We start from the raw sequence: 18791 nt of genomic DNA on the forward strand, positions 1-18791 counted from the left end.
CACTCAATCACATAATGTACACCATCTTTCCCACTTGCCCACATGACAATACACAATTGAACAATTTCACGCAATCAATTGTATGTACAAAAAAGAGTACAAATGACATTATCCAACGAATTAAACAATTACACTTGTATGTAGAATGGTTTCGACTCTTGCAGCCTAAAGGGGCTAGTGATCGATATATTATTGATCTCTTCAGTTAGGGATTCGGATTTGGGAGAAGCGTGCGAAGCGAGAACTGGAAAAATTGTGAGATGAATAAGTTGAAAATTCGGTGAAACTTATAATCAGTTGTATATACACTAGCCCAAACCTATATCTAGAAGGAAAAGGAAATATATTGTCCTATTATTACATTAATTTCTAACGAGACTAGAATATAAGATATATGCATTAATTCCTTAACTATTGTTCTATTTTAAATGGTTTGCTTGTTGTCCACTTGATCAACCCTACTGGGGTAAAATTACAAGCTTGCAGCTCGGAAATTCCAGCTCTCATTTGCCTTCCAATCAGCCATTAAGGCAAAATTCGAGTCCATGAATGGTGTCAACTCCTCAAGTGGCTCGAGTCCATAAATTATGTTACTTCTGAAGAACTGGATTGATACTAGCACAAGCACAAAAGTAGCGTGGTGAAAAAGGTCGATCATTTTCTTATAAAGCCCATGTTCGGTTCTCGTTTTCTAAAACTCATTTTAATCACGCATTTCAAGGAATTTACAACTTTTTATCAGCTTTTCAACTTCATATTTCATCAACTTTTATCAAAATCTACTTTTTAGCTAAACCAAGAAAAAAATGAGACTGTAAATCCGGAGAATATCAGGAGTGATACGAGCAAAGGCTATAATTTCAAGTCTATTAATGAACAACAAATACAATCGATGAGGATGCACTGCCATGAAAGGCAGCAGTTGGTTTTTGTTGCAACACAATGAACCAAAAAAAAATTAATAATAATAGCCTTTTTTCTGGCCGACTTGTCCTATGATCTCTTCTTAGTCTGTATCCTCAACCCAGGGGGTGTCGTCTCCTGCACATATACAAGTTAAACAATGAAGCAACAAAACAGATGGATAAAAATTGACCTGGTAATTGGTTCATTTATACTGTAAAAGAAATGCTCTCGAGAAGATTATGGCTGTCTGCACTAATTGATCCCCCATAAATTTTGATCACTATGTCAAAGAACATTAGGATTAGCCCCTATTTGGGCTCCATTAAAATGAGATCTTGGGAGAAAATGTGTTTTCGAATAGTCATTTTTTAATGATTGTGTGGTTAAAAAAAAAAGGAAAAGTTTTGGGTTTGTGTGTAATATTATTTTGTGGGAGAACGTGCTGGTTGAAATGAATTTTGAAAAAATGGAGCTCAAAGGGGCCAAGTGTGGCTCTCTCTCAGGGGATGACATGTTTGCGTCGCTAAGATTTTAAAGGTGAGGAAATATGTGGGGATTGATATATCCACCTGTGAACAGCACTACACCCCACTTATTCCAAGAGGCAAAAAAGGTCAAAAGAAACAAAATGTCGTACCAAGAATTTTGAAGCAGAATCCTGAAGAAGTGAAAGTCTAATCTGTTACCTTTTCGGCCGGCTTCGATCTTCCTCGTAGTCCATCACTACACCATGTTCGGAAAAGATCTCTTCATGCCCTCGGAACTCGGCGTCGGCCTGCTTACAGTTTGTAACTTCTGCCATAATGTAAGTAAGACACATCGACTAACAATCCTGAGCATGATTATAAACTAATTCTTCATTTTAAAATATTAACTGTGAAAGATAACAAAGAAGAAAATTGTGATATGGGGATTGGTCATCCATTTAATCCTCTTTCATTTGATTCAGAAGGCATCAGTAAACCAGACTTACAAAAACTATAATACAGCAAACGTGCAAAGAACTTGCATAAAATAGGTCAATCAATATGCTTACCTATGAGAGAGAATTCGGCTTAATTAAAAAAATTAATTTAAATAAACAAATCAAAATAGACCTGAACATGAAACAAAAGCGCACACACATCACATAAGACACAGAGGGAGACTCCGCCATGCTCCCACATACAATATAACAGGTTTGATCATGCACACATTTGGATGAGGAAATGGTTGTCGAGTTTTAAGTAACCTTTGACTAAATTACTTTCATTACATCACCGCATAGCAACTGAAAGTCAGGAGTTACACCATGACAATAAAACAGCAGTGTTAAAAAGATAAGCATGCATAAGCTGACCTTGAAGGATAGTGTCTTCTTCACTTCTTCCACCCTTTCTTCTACTCCCTTTCGGTGCTTCTTGTCCATTTCACTCATATTATCTGCCCATCTGATCTTCTCTTGAATTGAGACAAGAAGATTGTCTGACGTTGACAGCCTAAGATATGGTCAACCCAAGAATTTAGTAAAAGATTTAGATACACGCGACAAACAAAAATAAAATAGAAATAAAAAACATAAAAAAAATAAAAAAGAAGCACAACACACATTATACAGTGCTCTTAAAAATCTCCAATCTAAGGACTGTTGACCACCAGATTAATGCATTTAAATGCGTGTGATATTTTTAAGAGACAGGTCTCAAATATTTGGAAATGTCACAAAGCAAAAATACCCCGCAACTGTTTACTTGAGTCATCTCTCAGACTTTAAAGAAGCTACTAAATCTAAAATAAATAGTTCCACTGGTGTAGACAAAAGACTGGTCAAAAAAATCACAATGCTACAAACACACGCACACGCACTGTAGTATCTCCTACATACTAAATATGCTGGAACACAAATAAGTTAAGTCATTCCTGTATACAAAGATGATACACAGGAAAAAAATTAAGTCCTGCATGCTAAAATGACATGGTAAGTCCTGCATGCTAAAGCAGCCAAACAAGAAATGGACATGAGTTATTTGAAATGATAAAGCACTACTACAATAATTAAGAAATGAATGAAACATTTAACTCCCAAAACAGAGACATTACCAGTCAGATATTGTCTGTATCATACTGCCCAATTGTCCTGGCCTTAGATCCCTCCCTGCAGCAAATTGTACCTACAAGTTCACCAGAATTAGAGTAGTTACCAATTACCAGTTCCAACAGTCGGGTCTCCACAAGGTTAAAACAAGTGATAAAATTAAAGAAAGACCTCAAAACATCTCCGCAACTGATCCAGCTTCCCTCTGACTATCCCCTGTGTGCAAAAGCAGCAACAGAATCAACATATTTATCATTGCAGTTTCATCTAAAAAGTCAATGCCAATCTTATAGCATAAGACAATGCACAAAACAAAAGAAACCCCCCCCCCAGGGGGTCCCCCGCCGGGGGGGGGGGGGGGGGGGGGGGGGGGGGGGGGGGGGGGGGGGGGGAGGTATTAAATGACAGAAGTTAGTGATGCTGCGCAAAATAATAATAGGTCAAGGCAATGAAAAGAAAACTTACCACATACATGCAGTCATTAATCAGAAAATCTTCTAACTCACGAACATTTTTAACATCCAACTCCTGTATCAATACATCATAGGGCAATACCTGGGCAATGGCCAAAGAAATGCTTAAGAGAACCAAACAATTTTTGAAATAGGAAAATGGTTGTGATGCCAAGTGATATAATTACGAAATTTGAATGATGAGGCAAAGAATGATCCATAGAAAACATAATTACAAGGATGACATATTTCACTACCAATTCATATGTTCAACTGAACCTTTGTGTGCAGAAATGTAACTAACCAGAAGCTTTCAAATTTACCAAACAAGCACAAGCACAGAACACATTTTTTTGCAAAATTAAAAGGGAAAATTTTAATCAACTAAGTGATAAGCCAAAATATTTACACAAATTTCATTGAAATTTTAAAAAAGAAATACAGAACATGTCAAGGTATGATACCTTATTTGTCTCAGCCAGGGTAAGCACAGTAAGCTGCTTCAACTTGAGGACTTGATCAGGAACCAATGGTGGAAGACGACTAGCAACGCCTGCATCACAGCATACATTTTAGAGAAAGCCACAGAGAGAATCTGACCTCTATTAAACAAAAAAAAAAAATTATGAATATATTGTAGAAGCACATTAGCATATGCATGAACATCAAACATATGGATACTTGTGAAAGAAACATTTAGAATATGTTTATGCAGGTTCATTCTGAGACCTTTCCACCTTCAAAGAATGGAACAAGCTTAATAAGAGTTCTTAAACATGAGAAAGGAAATCTATGAAATCATGGACTAGCTAGAACAAAATCTTGAGAGATATATTAACAACGACAACATACTCCAAAAAAGATCAGCCGGATGAGCGGGTGTCTTGCTTGATGTTAACACCAGGAATCAATATAACATTTCTCACACCACACAAGGCAGTAGGATAAGTCTATAATTGCTATCTACTTCATAACTAGCCCAATAATTTCCGGTTCTTTTTGCATTTTTCATAAGAGTTTAATTGGTCATAATAATGCTGGAAACTTTGAATCTCTTCATAAATTTCACAGATTTGGATATAAATCAAAATGCAAAAATAGAAGAGCAGGACAAACTCCATAATTTCATTTATATACAGCAAAAAAGATCAGACAGTCCTCATTCATGCTATACATGGATGATTTTCACTTTCCAGTCAGTGAATCAGCTTAGAATATTCCTTCACTAAACTTTAATTTCCAGAAGACAAGATTCACTGGAATCTAAAATGTATAGCATCTTGTTTAAAACTAGAAGCCCATAACAAAATAATTTAGAAGTTCCAACAAAAAGACAAACAGCTACTAACATATGTTGAATTATTTCTAAAAGTGTGTATTATATTGGAAATTTTACCTTGCTTGTGAAGTTATTAAGCAACTTATCTAATGAATAATAAAATAATTCAAGCAAACTTATTATACAAGAAGTAAAATACATTTCTATGCAAGTCATCCATAGAGAAAGAAGCTAGGTGAAGAGATCTGAAGATGCGTGGAAACAATAAGTAGTGTAAAGATAGAAATAAGCCAAGAGTCTTGGATATAGAGCAATTTTGGCAAATAAACCCACAGCTAAGTTATGAGCCCCACACAAATGAGTGGTTACTTAAATTGTATCGGGAATGGGTCCTGCACAAAGTAAAAAATAAGGTAAACCCTACTTACGTGCCTTATTTAAACCAACAAAATTTTGTAGGTCCATTGCCAAACATGCTCATAGCATGAAGAGATCAAAGTTGTCGCTCAAACTTTCTATAACAGCAGAATAACATTAGAAACTATTTTTGGCAGTGGTACTCAATTCAAAGACCAACTAATATATATAATAACAACATTAAAATAAAGGAACGTAAGGTTTCGCAAACTATATCAGCTTGGTCTCTTCTTAGTCTGTTGAATGTATAAAGCTTATGATTGGCTTTAAAACCATTCTGAAGGATGTTCTGGATTAGCTTTTCAAAATTTTTGGGAGCAAGGACCATGTAAATTAAGTGCATGTGGTTCAATAACTCCAAGTTATTGTACTATAAATTTTCATTGACACTCATTATGAATTACGGATGCCGATGTGGTTAGGTTTCCCCAAGCTTAAAAGTTGTTATGTAAGTACATAAATTATATTTTGGGTTTTGCGTTAGGATATTAATCCATTCACCATGGAGATAAAATTCTACTCGTTCGTGTTAAGATAAGAAATCCATACACGTGTGATCCTAAATATAAATATAGGCAAATTCACCCAAATAAATCTCTGATGCGGGTCCACGTGCATGTCTCCATCAATAGGCATCAAGAGGCATATAAATAATACATAAAGCAATATTGTGGTAATGGCTTCATTGCACGCCTTTCAGGTGCGCAAAATATAAACATAAGTAATGCTATCATAACAATATTCCACTACTAGTGAAAATGTGGCATCTTCACAAAAAGAATGCCCAGAATACAAATACCAACTTGGGATAGTATAATTCCTTTATATTTGGGGTCAAGATCATAGATCCTGACATGAATAATGCCCAGCACAGTGCAACTCTTGCCACTTTCAAGTGAATAGAGTTGTCGCTCATAAAAAATAAAAAGTGATTCAGCTCCATTCCAGACTAGACAATATGACACTAGTAACTCTTGTAATATCATAGTAAAATGAATGAATTGGGCCAACTTCAAGCAACCTTGTGGATACACAACCATGATAAATGATAATACAAAAATTAAAATGCTTACTCTTATACTCACTCCATGTGCCATGGGCAAACATTCGAAGCAAATCAAGAAAGGCTGCATTCTCAGTTCCTTCGAGCTGCACATGAATCCAATAGTTAAAGACGGAAATATAAAGAACAGAAAAATATGTCCCATATAAGCATTAGATGCAGAAAGATTACCAAGCTGTATCAAGAAAGGAAACTAAATATTTACTTGAGTAGCCTATTAAATATTAATGCATAATATCGGTAATAGTTGAACTCAAAACATTGTAAACGTAAAAATTCTTTCCCACATATCTGTCAAGTTATCATGTTCTCTTTCTTCACTCTATTTAATTGTCCTTGGACATTCCCGATACTACCTTTGGTGAGAGAGCTTTAGGCAGGTCTGTTTTGCCTTTTCTTTTGCCCTTCTGTCCTCCCCCTTGATTCATATATTTTCTGATTTCTAAAAAGGTTATGCCGGGTAACGAAGTGCTCTGTCTCAATTGAGCAAGGAGTCACCTCAAGGCACTTTGAGGCATAAACCATGACTTAAACCAATAAAATAATTTAAAAAATTATATAACAGAATTTTGGTCATGGTAAACCATAAAGAAAATCCATAATAAAACCTCCCAATTTTGTAAAGTTTAATTTACAATTCGAAACATAAAATAGATAGACTGAGTAGCAAATAATAAATTAACAAGCAATACAAACAGATAACAATATCACTCGCACTAGCCCACAACTAGAACTAAAAGTCAAAAACAAATGAAATAAGAGGCTATTTGAGAATTTTGCTAGCATCAACTTTAAAGAAAGATAACAGCTGGAAACAGAATAAAGCAAAGGGGCAAGGCAAGAAAAGCCATCCAAAAAGCTAAGCTAGATAAAAAACAACCTTGCTCTGTCTCAATTGAGCAAGGAGTCACCTCAAGGCACTTTGAAGCATAAACCATGACTTAAACCAATAAAATAATTTAAAAAATTATATAACAGAATTTTGGTCATGGTAAACCATAAAGAAAATCCATAATAAAACCTCTCAATTTTGTAAAGTTTAATTTACAATTCGAAACATAAAATAGATAGACTGAGTAGCAAATAATAAATTAACAAAGCAATACAAACGGATAACATTATCACTCACACTAGCCCACAACTAGAACTAAAAGTCGAAAACAAATGAAATAAGAGGCTATTTGAGAATTTTGCTAGCTTCAACTTTAAAGAAAGATAACAGCTGGAAACAGAATAAAGCAAAGGGGCAAGGCAAGAAAAGCCATCCAAAAAGCTAAGCTAGATAAAAAACAACCTAAAAACACAAGACCAGGAAGTGCAACCCTCAGGTGCCTTAAGGCTTATGGCTTGTGATGTGGGCCTCGACAAGTTATGGTATAAGCCTTGACAAAGGAAACTCGAGTAATCTTTCAGGTTCCTAATGACTTTCTCACACAAAGCACGCCACAAGGCGTAAAATTGCTTTCAAAGAATATTATTTAAGAATCAGAACAAGACCCATCCTATCAAGAAAAAGGCAGATCTTTCTCGACAAGCTCCATTTTAATGGTTATGTATAATATGGGACAAGGTCAATAACCATTAAGGCATTAACAAATGGACTAATAGGCAACAATTCATCCAATACCAAGCATATTACTCCAAGGCAAGACACTATTTGTTAATCGTATAAAAAGGGTAGCAAGAATGGTATACCCAGTTCATCTTCCCCCTTCTAACCACACTGATATAGTTAAAAATCTGAAGTCGTGTCCAAATATTAATAAACAAGCTGTTATATACATATGTCAAGTAAAAGTAAACAAAAACTATCAGAAAACTAAATGATGGAGAACTTGCTTGCTAAAATCATTCCACGTAAAACACCCACAAAAAGCTATATATTCAACTAAATCAACGGAAGATGCTTAAACTGATCTTTTCCACCAAAAAATTTAAAAAAAAAAAATCAAAACTACCCATTTTTTTCAATATGCATATAAATAAAATACTATTGATAATACATACCTCCAGGACGTTAGGAACAGAGATAATCTCGGAGAAAGCGAAGAGGGAGGGGTGGGAAGTTGCCTCAACGACGAGGTTTCTGAGGGAGGAGCCCTTGAGATTGGACGCCTGCTTCACAAAGTAATCTATGTGCTCCGCTTGCTTTTGCTCGATATCCATCTCTCAGATTTCGATTTCTAATAATCTGCCCCCAAAAAACTTACAGAATTTTTATGCATAAAAGTGCGCGTATATGTACAATATACCTGTATAAATCTTGAAGGGATTGGAATCGGTGAAAATATAATCTCCGATTTTGAAAGATAAGATTTAGGGTTTAGAAATACTGAAGTCGATTTCGAGTCTCTTTTCTTGGTAGAGACACGGGACTTCTGGCTTCAGTGTGTGTGTGTGTGTGTGTTTCAATACCGGTAATTTTTGCTATTTTGAGACGAAGGTTTCTTGAACCCGAAGCTAGAATTTTCTGGTCTGTTTAAAATTTATTTTACGGATAATTACAGTTACGGTTCCAAACCTACTTTACCCTATCAATTTTGTAAAGTTTAATTTACAATTCGAAACATAAAATAGATAGACTGAGTAGCAAATAATAAATTAACAAGCAATACAAACAGATAACAATATCACTCGCACTAGCCCACAACTAGAACTAAAAGTCAAAAACAAATGAAATAAGAGGCTATTTGAGAATTTTGCTAGCATCAACTTTAAAGAAAGATAACAGCTGGAAACAGAATAAAGCAAAGGGGCAAGGCAAGAAAAGCCATCCAAAAAGCTAAGCTAGATAAAAAACAACCTTGCTCTGTCTCAATTGAGCAAGGAGTCACCTCAAGGCACTTTGAAGCATAAACCATGACTTAAACCAATAAAATAATTTAAAAAATTATATAACAGAATTTTGGTCATGGTAAACCATAAAGAAAATCCATAATAAAACCTCTCAATTTTGTAAAGTTTAATTTACAATTCGAAACATAAAATAGATAGACTGAGTAGCAAATAATAAATTAACAAAGCAATACAAACGGATAACAATATCACTCACACTAGCCCACAACTAGAACTAAAAGTCGAAAACAAATGAAATAAGAGGCTATTTGAGAATTTTGCTAGCTTCAACTTTAAAGAAAGATAACAGCTGGAAACAGAATAAAGCAAAGGGGCAAGGCAAGAAAAGCCATCCAAAAAGCTAAGCTAGATAAAAAACAACCTAAAAACACAAGACCAGGAAGTGCAACCCTCAGGTGCCTTAAGGCTTATGGCTTGTGATGTGGGCCTCGACAAGTTATGGTATAAGCCTTGACAAAGGAAACTCGAGTAATCTTTCAGGTTCCTAATGACTTTCTCACACAAAGCACGCCACAAGGCGTAAAATTGCTTTCAAAGAATATTATTTAAGAATCAGAACAAGACCCATCCTATCAAGAAAAAGGCAGATCTTTCTCGACAAGCTCCATTTTAATGGTTATGTATAATATGGGACAAGGTCAATAACCATTAAGGCATTAACAAATGGACTAATAGGCAACAATTCATCCAATACCAAGCATATTACTCCAAGGCAAGACACTATTTGTTAATCGTATAAAAAGGGTAGCAAGAATGGTATACCCAGTTCATCTTCCCCCTTCTAACCACACTGATATAGTTAAAAATCTGAAGTCGTGTCCAAATATTAATAAACAAGCTGTTATATACATATGTCAAGTAAAAGTAAACAAAAACTATCAGAAAACTAAATGATGGAGAACTTGCTTGCTAAAATCATTCCACGTAAAACACCCACAAAAAGCTATATATTCAACTAAATCAACGGAAGATGCTTAAACTGATCTTTTCCACCAAAAAATTTAAAAAAAAAAAAATCAAAACTACCCATTTTTTTCAATATGCATATAAATAAAATACTATTGATAATACATACCTCCAGGACGTTAGGAACAGAGATAATCTCGGAGAAAGCGAAGAGGGAGGGGTGGGAAGTTGCCTCAACGACGAGGTTTCTGAGGGAGGAGCCCTTGAGATTGGACGCCTGCTTCACAAAGTAATCTATGTGCTCCGCTTGCTTTTGCTCGATATCCATCTCTCAGATTTCGATTTCTAATAATCTGCCCCCAAAAAACTTACAGAATTTTTATGCATAAAAGTGCGCGTATATGTACAATATACCTGTATAAATCTTGAAGGGATTGGAATCGGTGAAAATATAATCTCCGATTTTGAAAGATAAGATTTAGGGTTTAGAAGTACTGAAGTCGATTTCGAGTCTCTTTTCTTGGTAGAGACACGGGACTTCTGGCTTCAGTGTGTGTGTGTGTGTTTCAATACCGGTAATTTTTGCTATTTTGAGACGAAGGTTTCTTGAACCCGAAGCTAGAATTTTCTGGTCTGTTTAAAATTTATTTTACGGATAATTACAGTTACGGTTCCAAACCTACTTTACCCTAACCTAACCCTCACATTGTGAATTCCAAACCTTTTAAAAATATACATATGGGTCCAAATCATCCATTTCATCGCTAATTGACAACAGAAAAGGTAAACTTTGACGAATTTTGGCCAAATTAAAAGGATATATTGGGCGTGGTTTGGTTTGGATTGGTTTCGACTTCAACCCAAACTCAAAACCAAATTAGTGGATTTTGATGAATTTCAACCCAAATTAACCCACTATAATATAACCCTTAAACCGAATCGAATCAAACCAAATCGCCTTGGTTTGATTTGGCTTGGTTCGGTTAGTCGGTTTAAACTTTTAGTCTAAATTATTTTATTTTATTTTTAAATATCCAAGTTTTAGTCCAATTAAATTACAAGAACTAAAATAACAAAATAACTTTATATTACAATCGTTATTAATTAACAAATAAATTCAGATTACTAGAGATGTGATTCTTATAGCACTATGTACTATTTCGATTTCTCAATTATAAAGCTCTGAAGATGCTTCTTAATTCTTCCAAATTCATTTACTGGCTATTGATGGGGACGGGGCCTGGAAAGAAGAGAGTGAGCGATGACGACGATAGCTTGATTCAACATTTTCTAAGGGTAATTGGATTTTTGCTAAGATTTAATTTGGAACTTCTTAAGTTCAAATCGAATGAAAAAGATGATGGTTGGGCAAAAAAAAAAGTGTACATTTCCTTTCTAATTTTTTTCTCTATTTTTAATTGTCGCAGATACTTATGCTTTAATTAGGGGTATCAATTTTTTTATGGGGATGTTGGGTTTCTAGTACCCCACAATCAACTCTATACTGTGTTATGGGTAGTTGAGGGTACAGCTCGGGTTCTGACGTTGGAGCCCCGACTATTTGTCAGATGTTTCAACGTTTTTAGAGACTTTTATTGACTTTTTTAAGTGGGTGACTCTCGTATATTTTATGAACTTTTCAGAGATTTTTATATATTTGGTAGGATTTAATAAAAATCTTACATGAATTTCTAGAGACTTTTAAAGACTTTTGTTTATTTTATTTTTTTCAAAAGTATATAATTTAATATTTTAAACAACTTCTTGTATGTCCAAATTATTCGTAACTCTTATAATTAAAATGCAAAGCAATAAATCATATTTTTCATGTCAATAAAAAAAAATTGTAATTTTTTTTTGAGTCACATCAAATAGAGTAACAAATAATCAAATACCCAAAAAAAAAAAATGTAATAGTAACTAGTAATCTTCAACAAAAAAAATCAAACATTTCCTACATCATTCCACATATCAGCCACTATTGTAGCTTTCTATACATTAGCATTCTCTCTTTCTTGTTCCTGACTCTCAAAAAATGGTCCAAAATCTTCCCCCATCATTAATTGAAGAAAATGAAGAATCTTCATTGTCAAGTTCAATAGGAAATTCATCCGAACGACACTCTTTGCGAAGAAAATTGTGTAATCCAGTACATGCTAATACAAGCTCCGCTTGTGTACTATATGGAAATGGAGGAGCTGTTTTGAAAATTGTAAATCGTGATTTAAATATACCAAATATTCTCTCAAATATGTTTCTCAAGGAAGCATGACGAAGATTAAACAACTCTTTTGTATTTTCAGAATCACGACCTTAATCAGCAAAATCTTGAAGATGATAGCAAACACCTCGAAAATGAGTTAAGAACTGACGTCGATTTGGAAATCCACAATCTCCCAAAAAATATTTACCTGAACATAAAATACTTGTAAAATTCGCAAGTGACTTATTACATAATTATCATACAGCAAGAAAAAAGGGAAAAATGAAAATAATAAAGTCATACTTTGTGGCACTTTAAGTCCATTTCTCCTTGTTAAAGCATCACTCAACACCTTAAAATTATGTGTTGATCCCTCCCAACCACTAAGCACATATATAAATTCCAAATCAAAGTTAGAAGCGGCCAAAACATTCTGTGAAATTATCACATGACGATTTCTATAACTGCTTGTATCACGTCCGGTTACCATTGCTGAAATATGGATACCATCAATAGCTCCAATACAATCCTAAAATTATAAAACAATACAAAAAAATAATGAGAACAATATTGATAACAAAAAAAAATTATAATAAATATTATTTATCACTTATTTTAAAGTAAGGGTAAAATCTTGTACTTTCCCTTATTTTTCTGGCACAATGGATCCTGATTTGACCATCATATATATTGCAATTTTGTTTAATGTCTGTAAAATCTTGTTGAAACTTCGACTGTTAGTGGAATGTGATTGACAAAATTTTTGACGAATCAAGCAATATTGAGTGTTTTGACCAACAATGAGTAAGAATGTTGCAAGTATTTCTTCAATACAAATATACCTAGTATCCTATAAGGGTGTTTTTTCTCTAATGATATTGCTTAATTTTAGAAATATATTCGGATGCATTCTATAAACTTGTCGAAAATGTCCTGGATCCTCCTTTAATATTTTTTGTATATAGTTGTATCCATAACTAGTTTTTGGTTGCCTAGTTAGTGAACGCTTAATATGTTCACAACACATATCATTTATATAATCATTTATCACATAGAGAATTGTTTGAATTGCCATCCATGAATACCTAATAGTTTCATATAATGCTTCCGCATTCTCATCTTCTTCAATCTCATCCATCTCTAATTTATGATCTTCATGTACATTAACATTAGACATAATATATGTGAAAGTACCTAAAAATAGAATGAATGAAATTAAAGACATACACAGAGAAAATGATACTGTTATTCAAAATCGAAATAACTCAAAAAATTTAGAATCCAACACTATAATCAAACTTAAAAAATCCATAAATAGTAAATTAACAATCCAAAACTTTAAAATTTACTACTGATCACGTCCAAAAAATGCCTCATTTTAATTTAAATGTTATCCATTTAGAACGTTCTTCGTAGTGATGGCAATGGACCGAGTCAAGCCAGCTCGACCCTTTAACCCACGAGCTCGGCTCGGGCTCGTGGTGAGTCAAGCTCGTGGCTCGTGAAAGACGAGCCGTGCTCGGGGGCAAGCTCGGTTCAGCCCACGAGCTCACGGGCCGAGTCGAGCCGAGCCCACAAGCCATTCACGAGCTCGTGTTTTTTTTAATTTTTTTGGGGTAAATTTTCACATTTTGGACCTTTTAAAAATATATATATATATATTTTTTGACGAGGCCACGAGTCGAGCCACTGCTTGGCTCGAGCTCGTCATTTGACCAGCCCAAGCTGCCCACGAGTTGAGTTTTGACTAGCCGAGCGATCGAGCCGACGAGCCGCTCGACCCATTTGACATCCCTAGTTCTTCAGATGTCATGTTCAAAAACTCAGCCTTCTTCGCTTTAATATTAAGCAAATCAAGGACCTTGAAACGATCATCATCATCCAAGTTTGGGATCTCCTTGATAATGTCCCAACAATTATGCTGTCTAGTGTCAATTGATTCAATAGCTCGAGCGATCTTGTCAACTGTACAAGTAAGTTTGTCTATAACATCTGATTGAGTACTTTTGGGATCAAACGAACTAGATTTTGCTTCAAACTCGGTTCTACTTCTTTTTTGAATTAATGGAGGAACCTCTGAACTTATAGGATTTGGTTTATCAGTTGGTATAAATACTTCAGTAACAGGATCATACATGAAGTCATCTATTAAACCATCACTAACTCTTCTTTCTTCTGCATAAAATGTTCTTGCATCAGTGTCATCCCCTAGTGCAATTGAGTGTGTCCCAACAGCTGTTCTAGTTCCAACTGCAATTCTCAAATCTTCGTAATCCGGAAAAGTGTCCGTGCGATAACTTTTATTTTCGGGATGAGACTATTAAAACAAAAAAAATTAAGTGCTAACGTATGAAACATATACAAAACTAACCAGTAGCTTAAATTTTATATATTTTTCTTAAATCAAGTAATAAAAGAAGCTCATCTAGAGATGTCAAATGGGTCAAGCGGCACGTCGGCCCGGCCGCTCGGCTCGTTAAAACCCGGTTCGTGCGCGACTCGAACTCGTCAAATGACGAGCTCGAGCCCAAGCCAAGCAGGGGGCTCGATCCCACGAGCCATTTTGATGAGCCCACAGCCGAAATCCAAAAATATGAATTTTTTTTAAAAAAAAGGTGCAAAAATAAAAAAAATAAAAAAAACACGAACTCACGAGCGGCTCGTGGGCTCAGCTCGGCTTGACCCACGAGCTCGTGGCTGGTGAGCTCATGAGCTCACTCCCGAGCAACGAGTCGAGCTCGAGTTCGGCTCGTTTTTCACAAGCCACGAGCTTGGCTTACCACGAGCCCGATCCGAGCTCGTGGGTTAAAGGGCCGAACCGGCTCGGCTTGGCCCATTACCATCACTAAGCTCACCATAAAGTAATCATCCCATACTTCATCACTAGCAGTGAATTTCTTCGTCACATTATCCCATCCAAACCCAGAGTTATGGCACATGAGCTTAGAATACTTGTTGTACTGTTTTTTAAACCATTTTACACGACTTTTATATTGGGCATAAGTTTTTTCAATCCCAAGCTTTTGGTTAAGAAGGAGGAGTATATGTTTTTCCACAGTTATCTTACTCAACACACCATTACTATCACGCCAACCACGAGTGGCAGCATCAACCATGAGTTTTAGTAGCTCATTGCTCTCTACCCACGTCCATTTCTAATATTTTCCAATACCTCTTTCGTGAACATTGTCATTTCCTTGTGTTGAATCTTCCATTAATACTACTATCATATTGTACATGCAATGTATTAAAATATAAACAAACTATAAATGACAAAGATGGATTAAAATATAAACAAATAAAATTAACATGAAAATGACAATGAAAATGTGATGGCAGTATTAACATCTATATTTGCCTTTGGCCATTATTTCAATCAACCTAGAGAGGGACAGCTTTTTCTGCACTTGGTAAAATGTGATGGGAGTATCAGCATCTCTCTCTTTTTTACTTCTAAAACATCCTGCCTTTCTTGCTATTAAAGTTCTACTTCTGGATTTATTAGCTATATGTTCTTGGTTCTGGTAGAAGACTAGAAGAGGAATCAAAACTCAATTATTAAAAAATGTCATCAACTCACCGATTTTATCGTTCAAATAAAGTTGCTGGGTGTTTTAAATTATATTACTACTTGACACAAAGAAGCTTCCGATCTGAATTTAAATAAAACAGGGCTGTTAATGCTAATTTCAATTATTTTTCTAAACAGTATGATATAGCAAAACAATTAGCACTTAAATTCATGCAAATTCTCGTAGCAACAGATTGATCATCTTCGAAGAGCAACCTTGTGACATAGAATTATAAATCAAGGGGAATTATAAACTGGAGACATTCTCATTTATGAATCCGAAATCAAATAGAATTACACAAACATTATTATATACCTTGTCAATACAGGAAAACTCAAAACAAAGATTCTCAAACAATTTTTTTTTACCTAGTTGGAAGAGATGGAGAAAACCCTAGCGTGAAAGAGGAGAAGAAGCCAGCTCTAGAAATCTCACGATAGATGGGAGATTTCAGGGGGTGTATTCAATTGAAACTTTTAATGACTTTTTGAGATTTAAAAAATTCGGGGATATTCAATTGAAACTTTTTGAGACTTTTTAAAAATCATGGTGTATTCAATTAAAACTTTTAAAGATTTTTAGAAAATCTCTAAAAGTTACGGTGTATTCAATTAAAACTTTTTAGAAGTCGCTATAAGCCTTAGGGTATTCAAATTCTAATGACTTCTAGAGACTTTTATAAAAGTCTTTGGATTACTAACTTTTAAGTAGAAAGTATTCATATAAAATTTTAAAATTTGTCTCTCATTAATCACTAGATTTTGGAAGACTTTCATAAAAAAAAAAATTAAAAAAAAATCAAATTTTTTTCCTTTAACATTCTATGGACATGTATGATTAAAATTTATTTTTTTAATTGATTATATTTCATTTATCTTTCTTTTTCTCTCTTATTATTTATCTCTATTTTCTATGAAAAATTAAATTAGATTCTTGAAACCTTTTTTTTCTTTTTTCATTCATTTTTTTTGTGAAAAATATCTATTTTTTAATTAAATTATAAAAGTTTATATGAAAAATTATAATTAAATTTAATATATTGATTTTTTATTTATTTTTAAAAGTTACCATACTAATAATATTGAATCATATATAATTTTGATTATTATTTATTTATTAAGGTCTTAAATTTATTATTTTTTTAAATTTTTTTTATTATATGGAAAGAAGAAGGGGAATTGTCGGAACTAACACCCTATATGTGAGAATTTCACACCAAATCTATGAATTCTATTTCAAATAAAAGTTTTTAAAAGTTTTTTGAATTTCATAAAAGTCTATAAAAGTTTTAAAATGAAAATCTATAGAAGTCTACGAAAGACTTCCACTAATTTCATACAAATCTATAAAAGATTTACGAAATTCACAAAAGTCATTATTTAAAAAAAGCCCATCAAAGTCTTCAAAAGTCTCAATTATATATACCTCCCTTCTTTTGACATTTTCTATTTATATTTTCTACCAAAAAGTCTCTAGAAGTCCAATAAATTATAAAGTCCCTAAAAGTCATTATAAATTGAATATCTCATAACTTGTAGAGACTTATAAAAAGTTTCAATTGAATACCTCATTAGTTTTCGAGACTTTTGAAAAGGCTCTAAAAGTCTCAATTGAATACGCATAAACTTTCAGAGAGTCTTTAAAAGTCTCATTTGAATACAACTAAACTTTTTCAATTTCCAAAAGTCTTTAAAAGTCTCAATTAAATACACCCCCCTTAGTTTCCAATTAAAAAGACTCAACGACGTCGTAGTATTTGTTGTCTACAGTTGCCGAAGAAGTTGCAAATGAAAAATGAAGGGGTTTATTTGATGGGTTTTCATTTTTCCATTATGTTTGAGGTTGTGATTTTGAAATTTGTTGATATTATGTCTGTTGTTGTTTGAGATTTATAGTGGCGATTTATGGTGATGCTGGTGACATGGGTGGTGTGGCCTACGTGTTGGTGGATGGCAATGGTCGGCATTCGACCATGGATAAAAATCAGTGTTGGTGGTTGGAGAAGATGAAGATTGGCGGGGGTATAATTCTTTCCTTTTTTTGTTTAGTTTTATCGTTTTTATTGTTAATATTTGTAAATATGCGAAGTTACTATTATATTCCTTTCAATTTGGTCCAAATTGGTTAAAGTTTACTTTTTTGGTCAATTAATAGTTAAACAAATGGTTTTCATCCATTTGGACCTCAGGTACAAATTTTTAAAAGGTTTGGGACTGTAGGTAGTACAAAGTGGAGATTAAGGTAAAATCTGCGAAAATTCAAACATTTGGGACCGTTTCTGCAATTATCCCTTTATTTTACTTGATTATGAATTTGTAATTCAGTATGGAAGAATGATATTGGATTTTGTCATGGTTCGTTTAGGAGCCAGGTACTTGTTCTACCTTTTATAAGAGTTACTTTTTACAAATGAGGATTCAAAACTCAATCTGACTCACATTTAATCATTTACCTAATTCTTATTAATAATAGTGAAAATTATCAGGGTCAACTAGTACAATCCAAGTCAAGGGGCATCCACATCTAACTAGGCAACCCAAAAGACAAACCGATTTATCCTTATTGAGGTGGGAATTGAGAAACACGTTTTACAATCTTCACCTAAGTTCTCAAACCATTCACATTCCTTAGTTGCTAAGTTGCATATGACTTAACTCGACATCATTGTCTAAGGTATTTGCAAAAGAATTAACTTGTATCGGTATGGTGAATAGATAGACATGATCTAAACTCACCAACAGAAAGAATTATAGTTTTCATCTGGTTTGAATTTTTTCAAGAAAAATATCGCTAGAGGATTTATTTTTATTTTTTTCCTCATGAAGTGCTACTTTACCTCAATGTGTTTGGATCTCTCATGGTAAACATGATTTTTAATTAGAATTTAGCTCACTTAAAATTTCTTTCAGCCATATAAATTCTTTCACAGGTTCAATTATGGTCACATAATTCAGCCTTAGTATCGAATAATATGGCAATAGTTTGTGTTTAGGACTTCAGGTAATATCGTTTATCACCTAATGCAAAATGTAGATAGTAGTGGATTTACTCTAGTCTCTATCC

The 18791-nt window shown here is 34.0% G+C and overlaps 1 protein-coding gene and 1 pseudogene across 8 annotated transcripts; both read right to left on the minus strand.

The window, feature by feature from the left end:
- Positions 1-837: 837 nt before the first annotated feature.
- Positions 838-10582, minus strand: LOC111387286 (COP9 signalosome complex subunit 7-like). Of its 8 annotated transcripts, none has more exons than XM_023011853.1 (9): positions 10123-10582; positions 6214-6277; positions 3897-3985; positions 3446-3535; positions 3152-3196; positions 2986-3056; positions 2246-2384; positions 1593-1681; positions 838-1041 (listed from the first exon to the last, which is right to left on the minus strand). In XM_023011853.1, the coding sequence occupies exons 1-9, from the start codon at positions 10279-10281 to the stop codon at positions 1020-1022; spliced, it is 768 nt and encodes a 255-aa protein (XP_022867621.1). In that variant the 5' UTR covers positions 10282-10582; the 3' UTR covers positions 838-1019. The 8 variants fall into 8 exon arrangements, with proteins under 8 accessions (XP_022867621.1, XP_022867609.1, XP_022867617.1 ...); XM_023011841.1 differs by having other exon boundaries at positions 6202-6277; positions 10123-10581; XM_023011849.1 differs by lacking the exon at positions 10123-10582 and adding an exon at positions 8199-8650.
- A 1314-nt stretch (positions 10583-11896) lies between these two features.
- On the minus strand, positions 11897-15272 carry LOC111379011 (annotated as a pseudogene).
- Between the last annotated feature and the right edge of the window lie 3519 nt (positions 15273-18791).

Source organism: Olea europaea, chromosome 3, assembly GCF_002742605.1.
Source record: "Olea europaea var. sylvestris chromosome 3, O_europaea_v1, whole genome shotgun sequence".
Classification (NCBI taxonomy): Eukaryota; Viridiplantae; Streptophyta; class Magnoliopsida; order Lamiales; family Oleaceae; genus Olea; species Olea europaea.

Coding starts and splice junctions, on each gene's coding strand:
- LOC111387286 (XM_023011841.1), bottom strand. CDS start 10,281: ATGGATATCGAGCAAAAGCAAGCGGAGCACATAGATTACTTTGTGAAG. Junction 3,986..6,201: donor CACATGGAGTGAGTATAAGA/GTAAGCATTTTA, acceptor GCTGTGATGCAG/GCGTTGCTAGTCGTCTTCCA. Junction 1,042..1,592: donor GATCGAAGCCGGCCGAAAAG/GTAACAGATTAG, acceptor GTATATGTGCAG/GAGACGACACCCCCTGGGTT.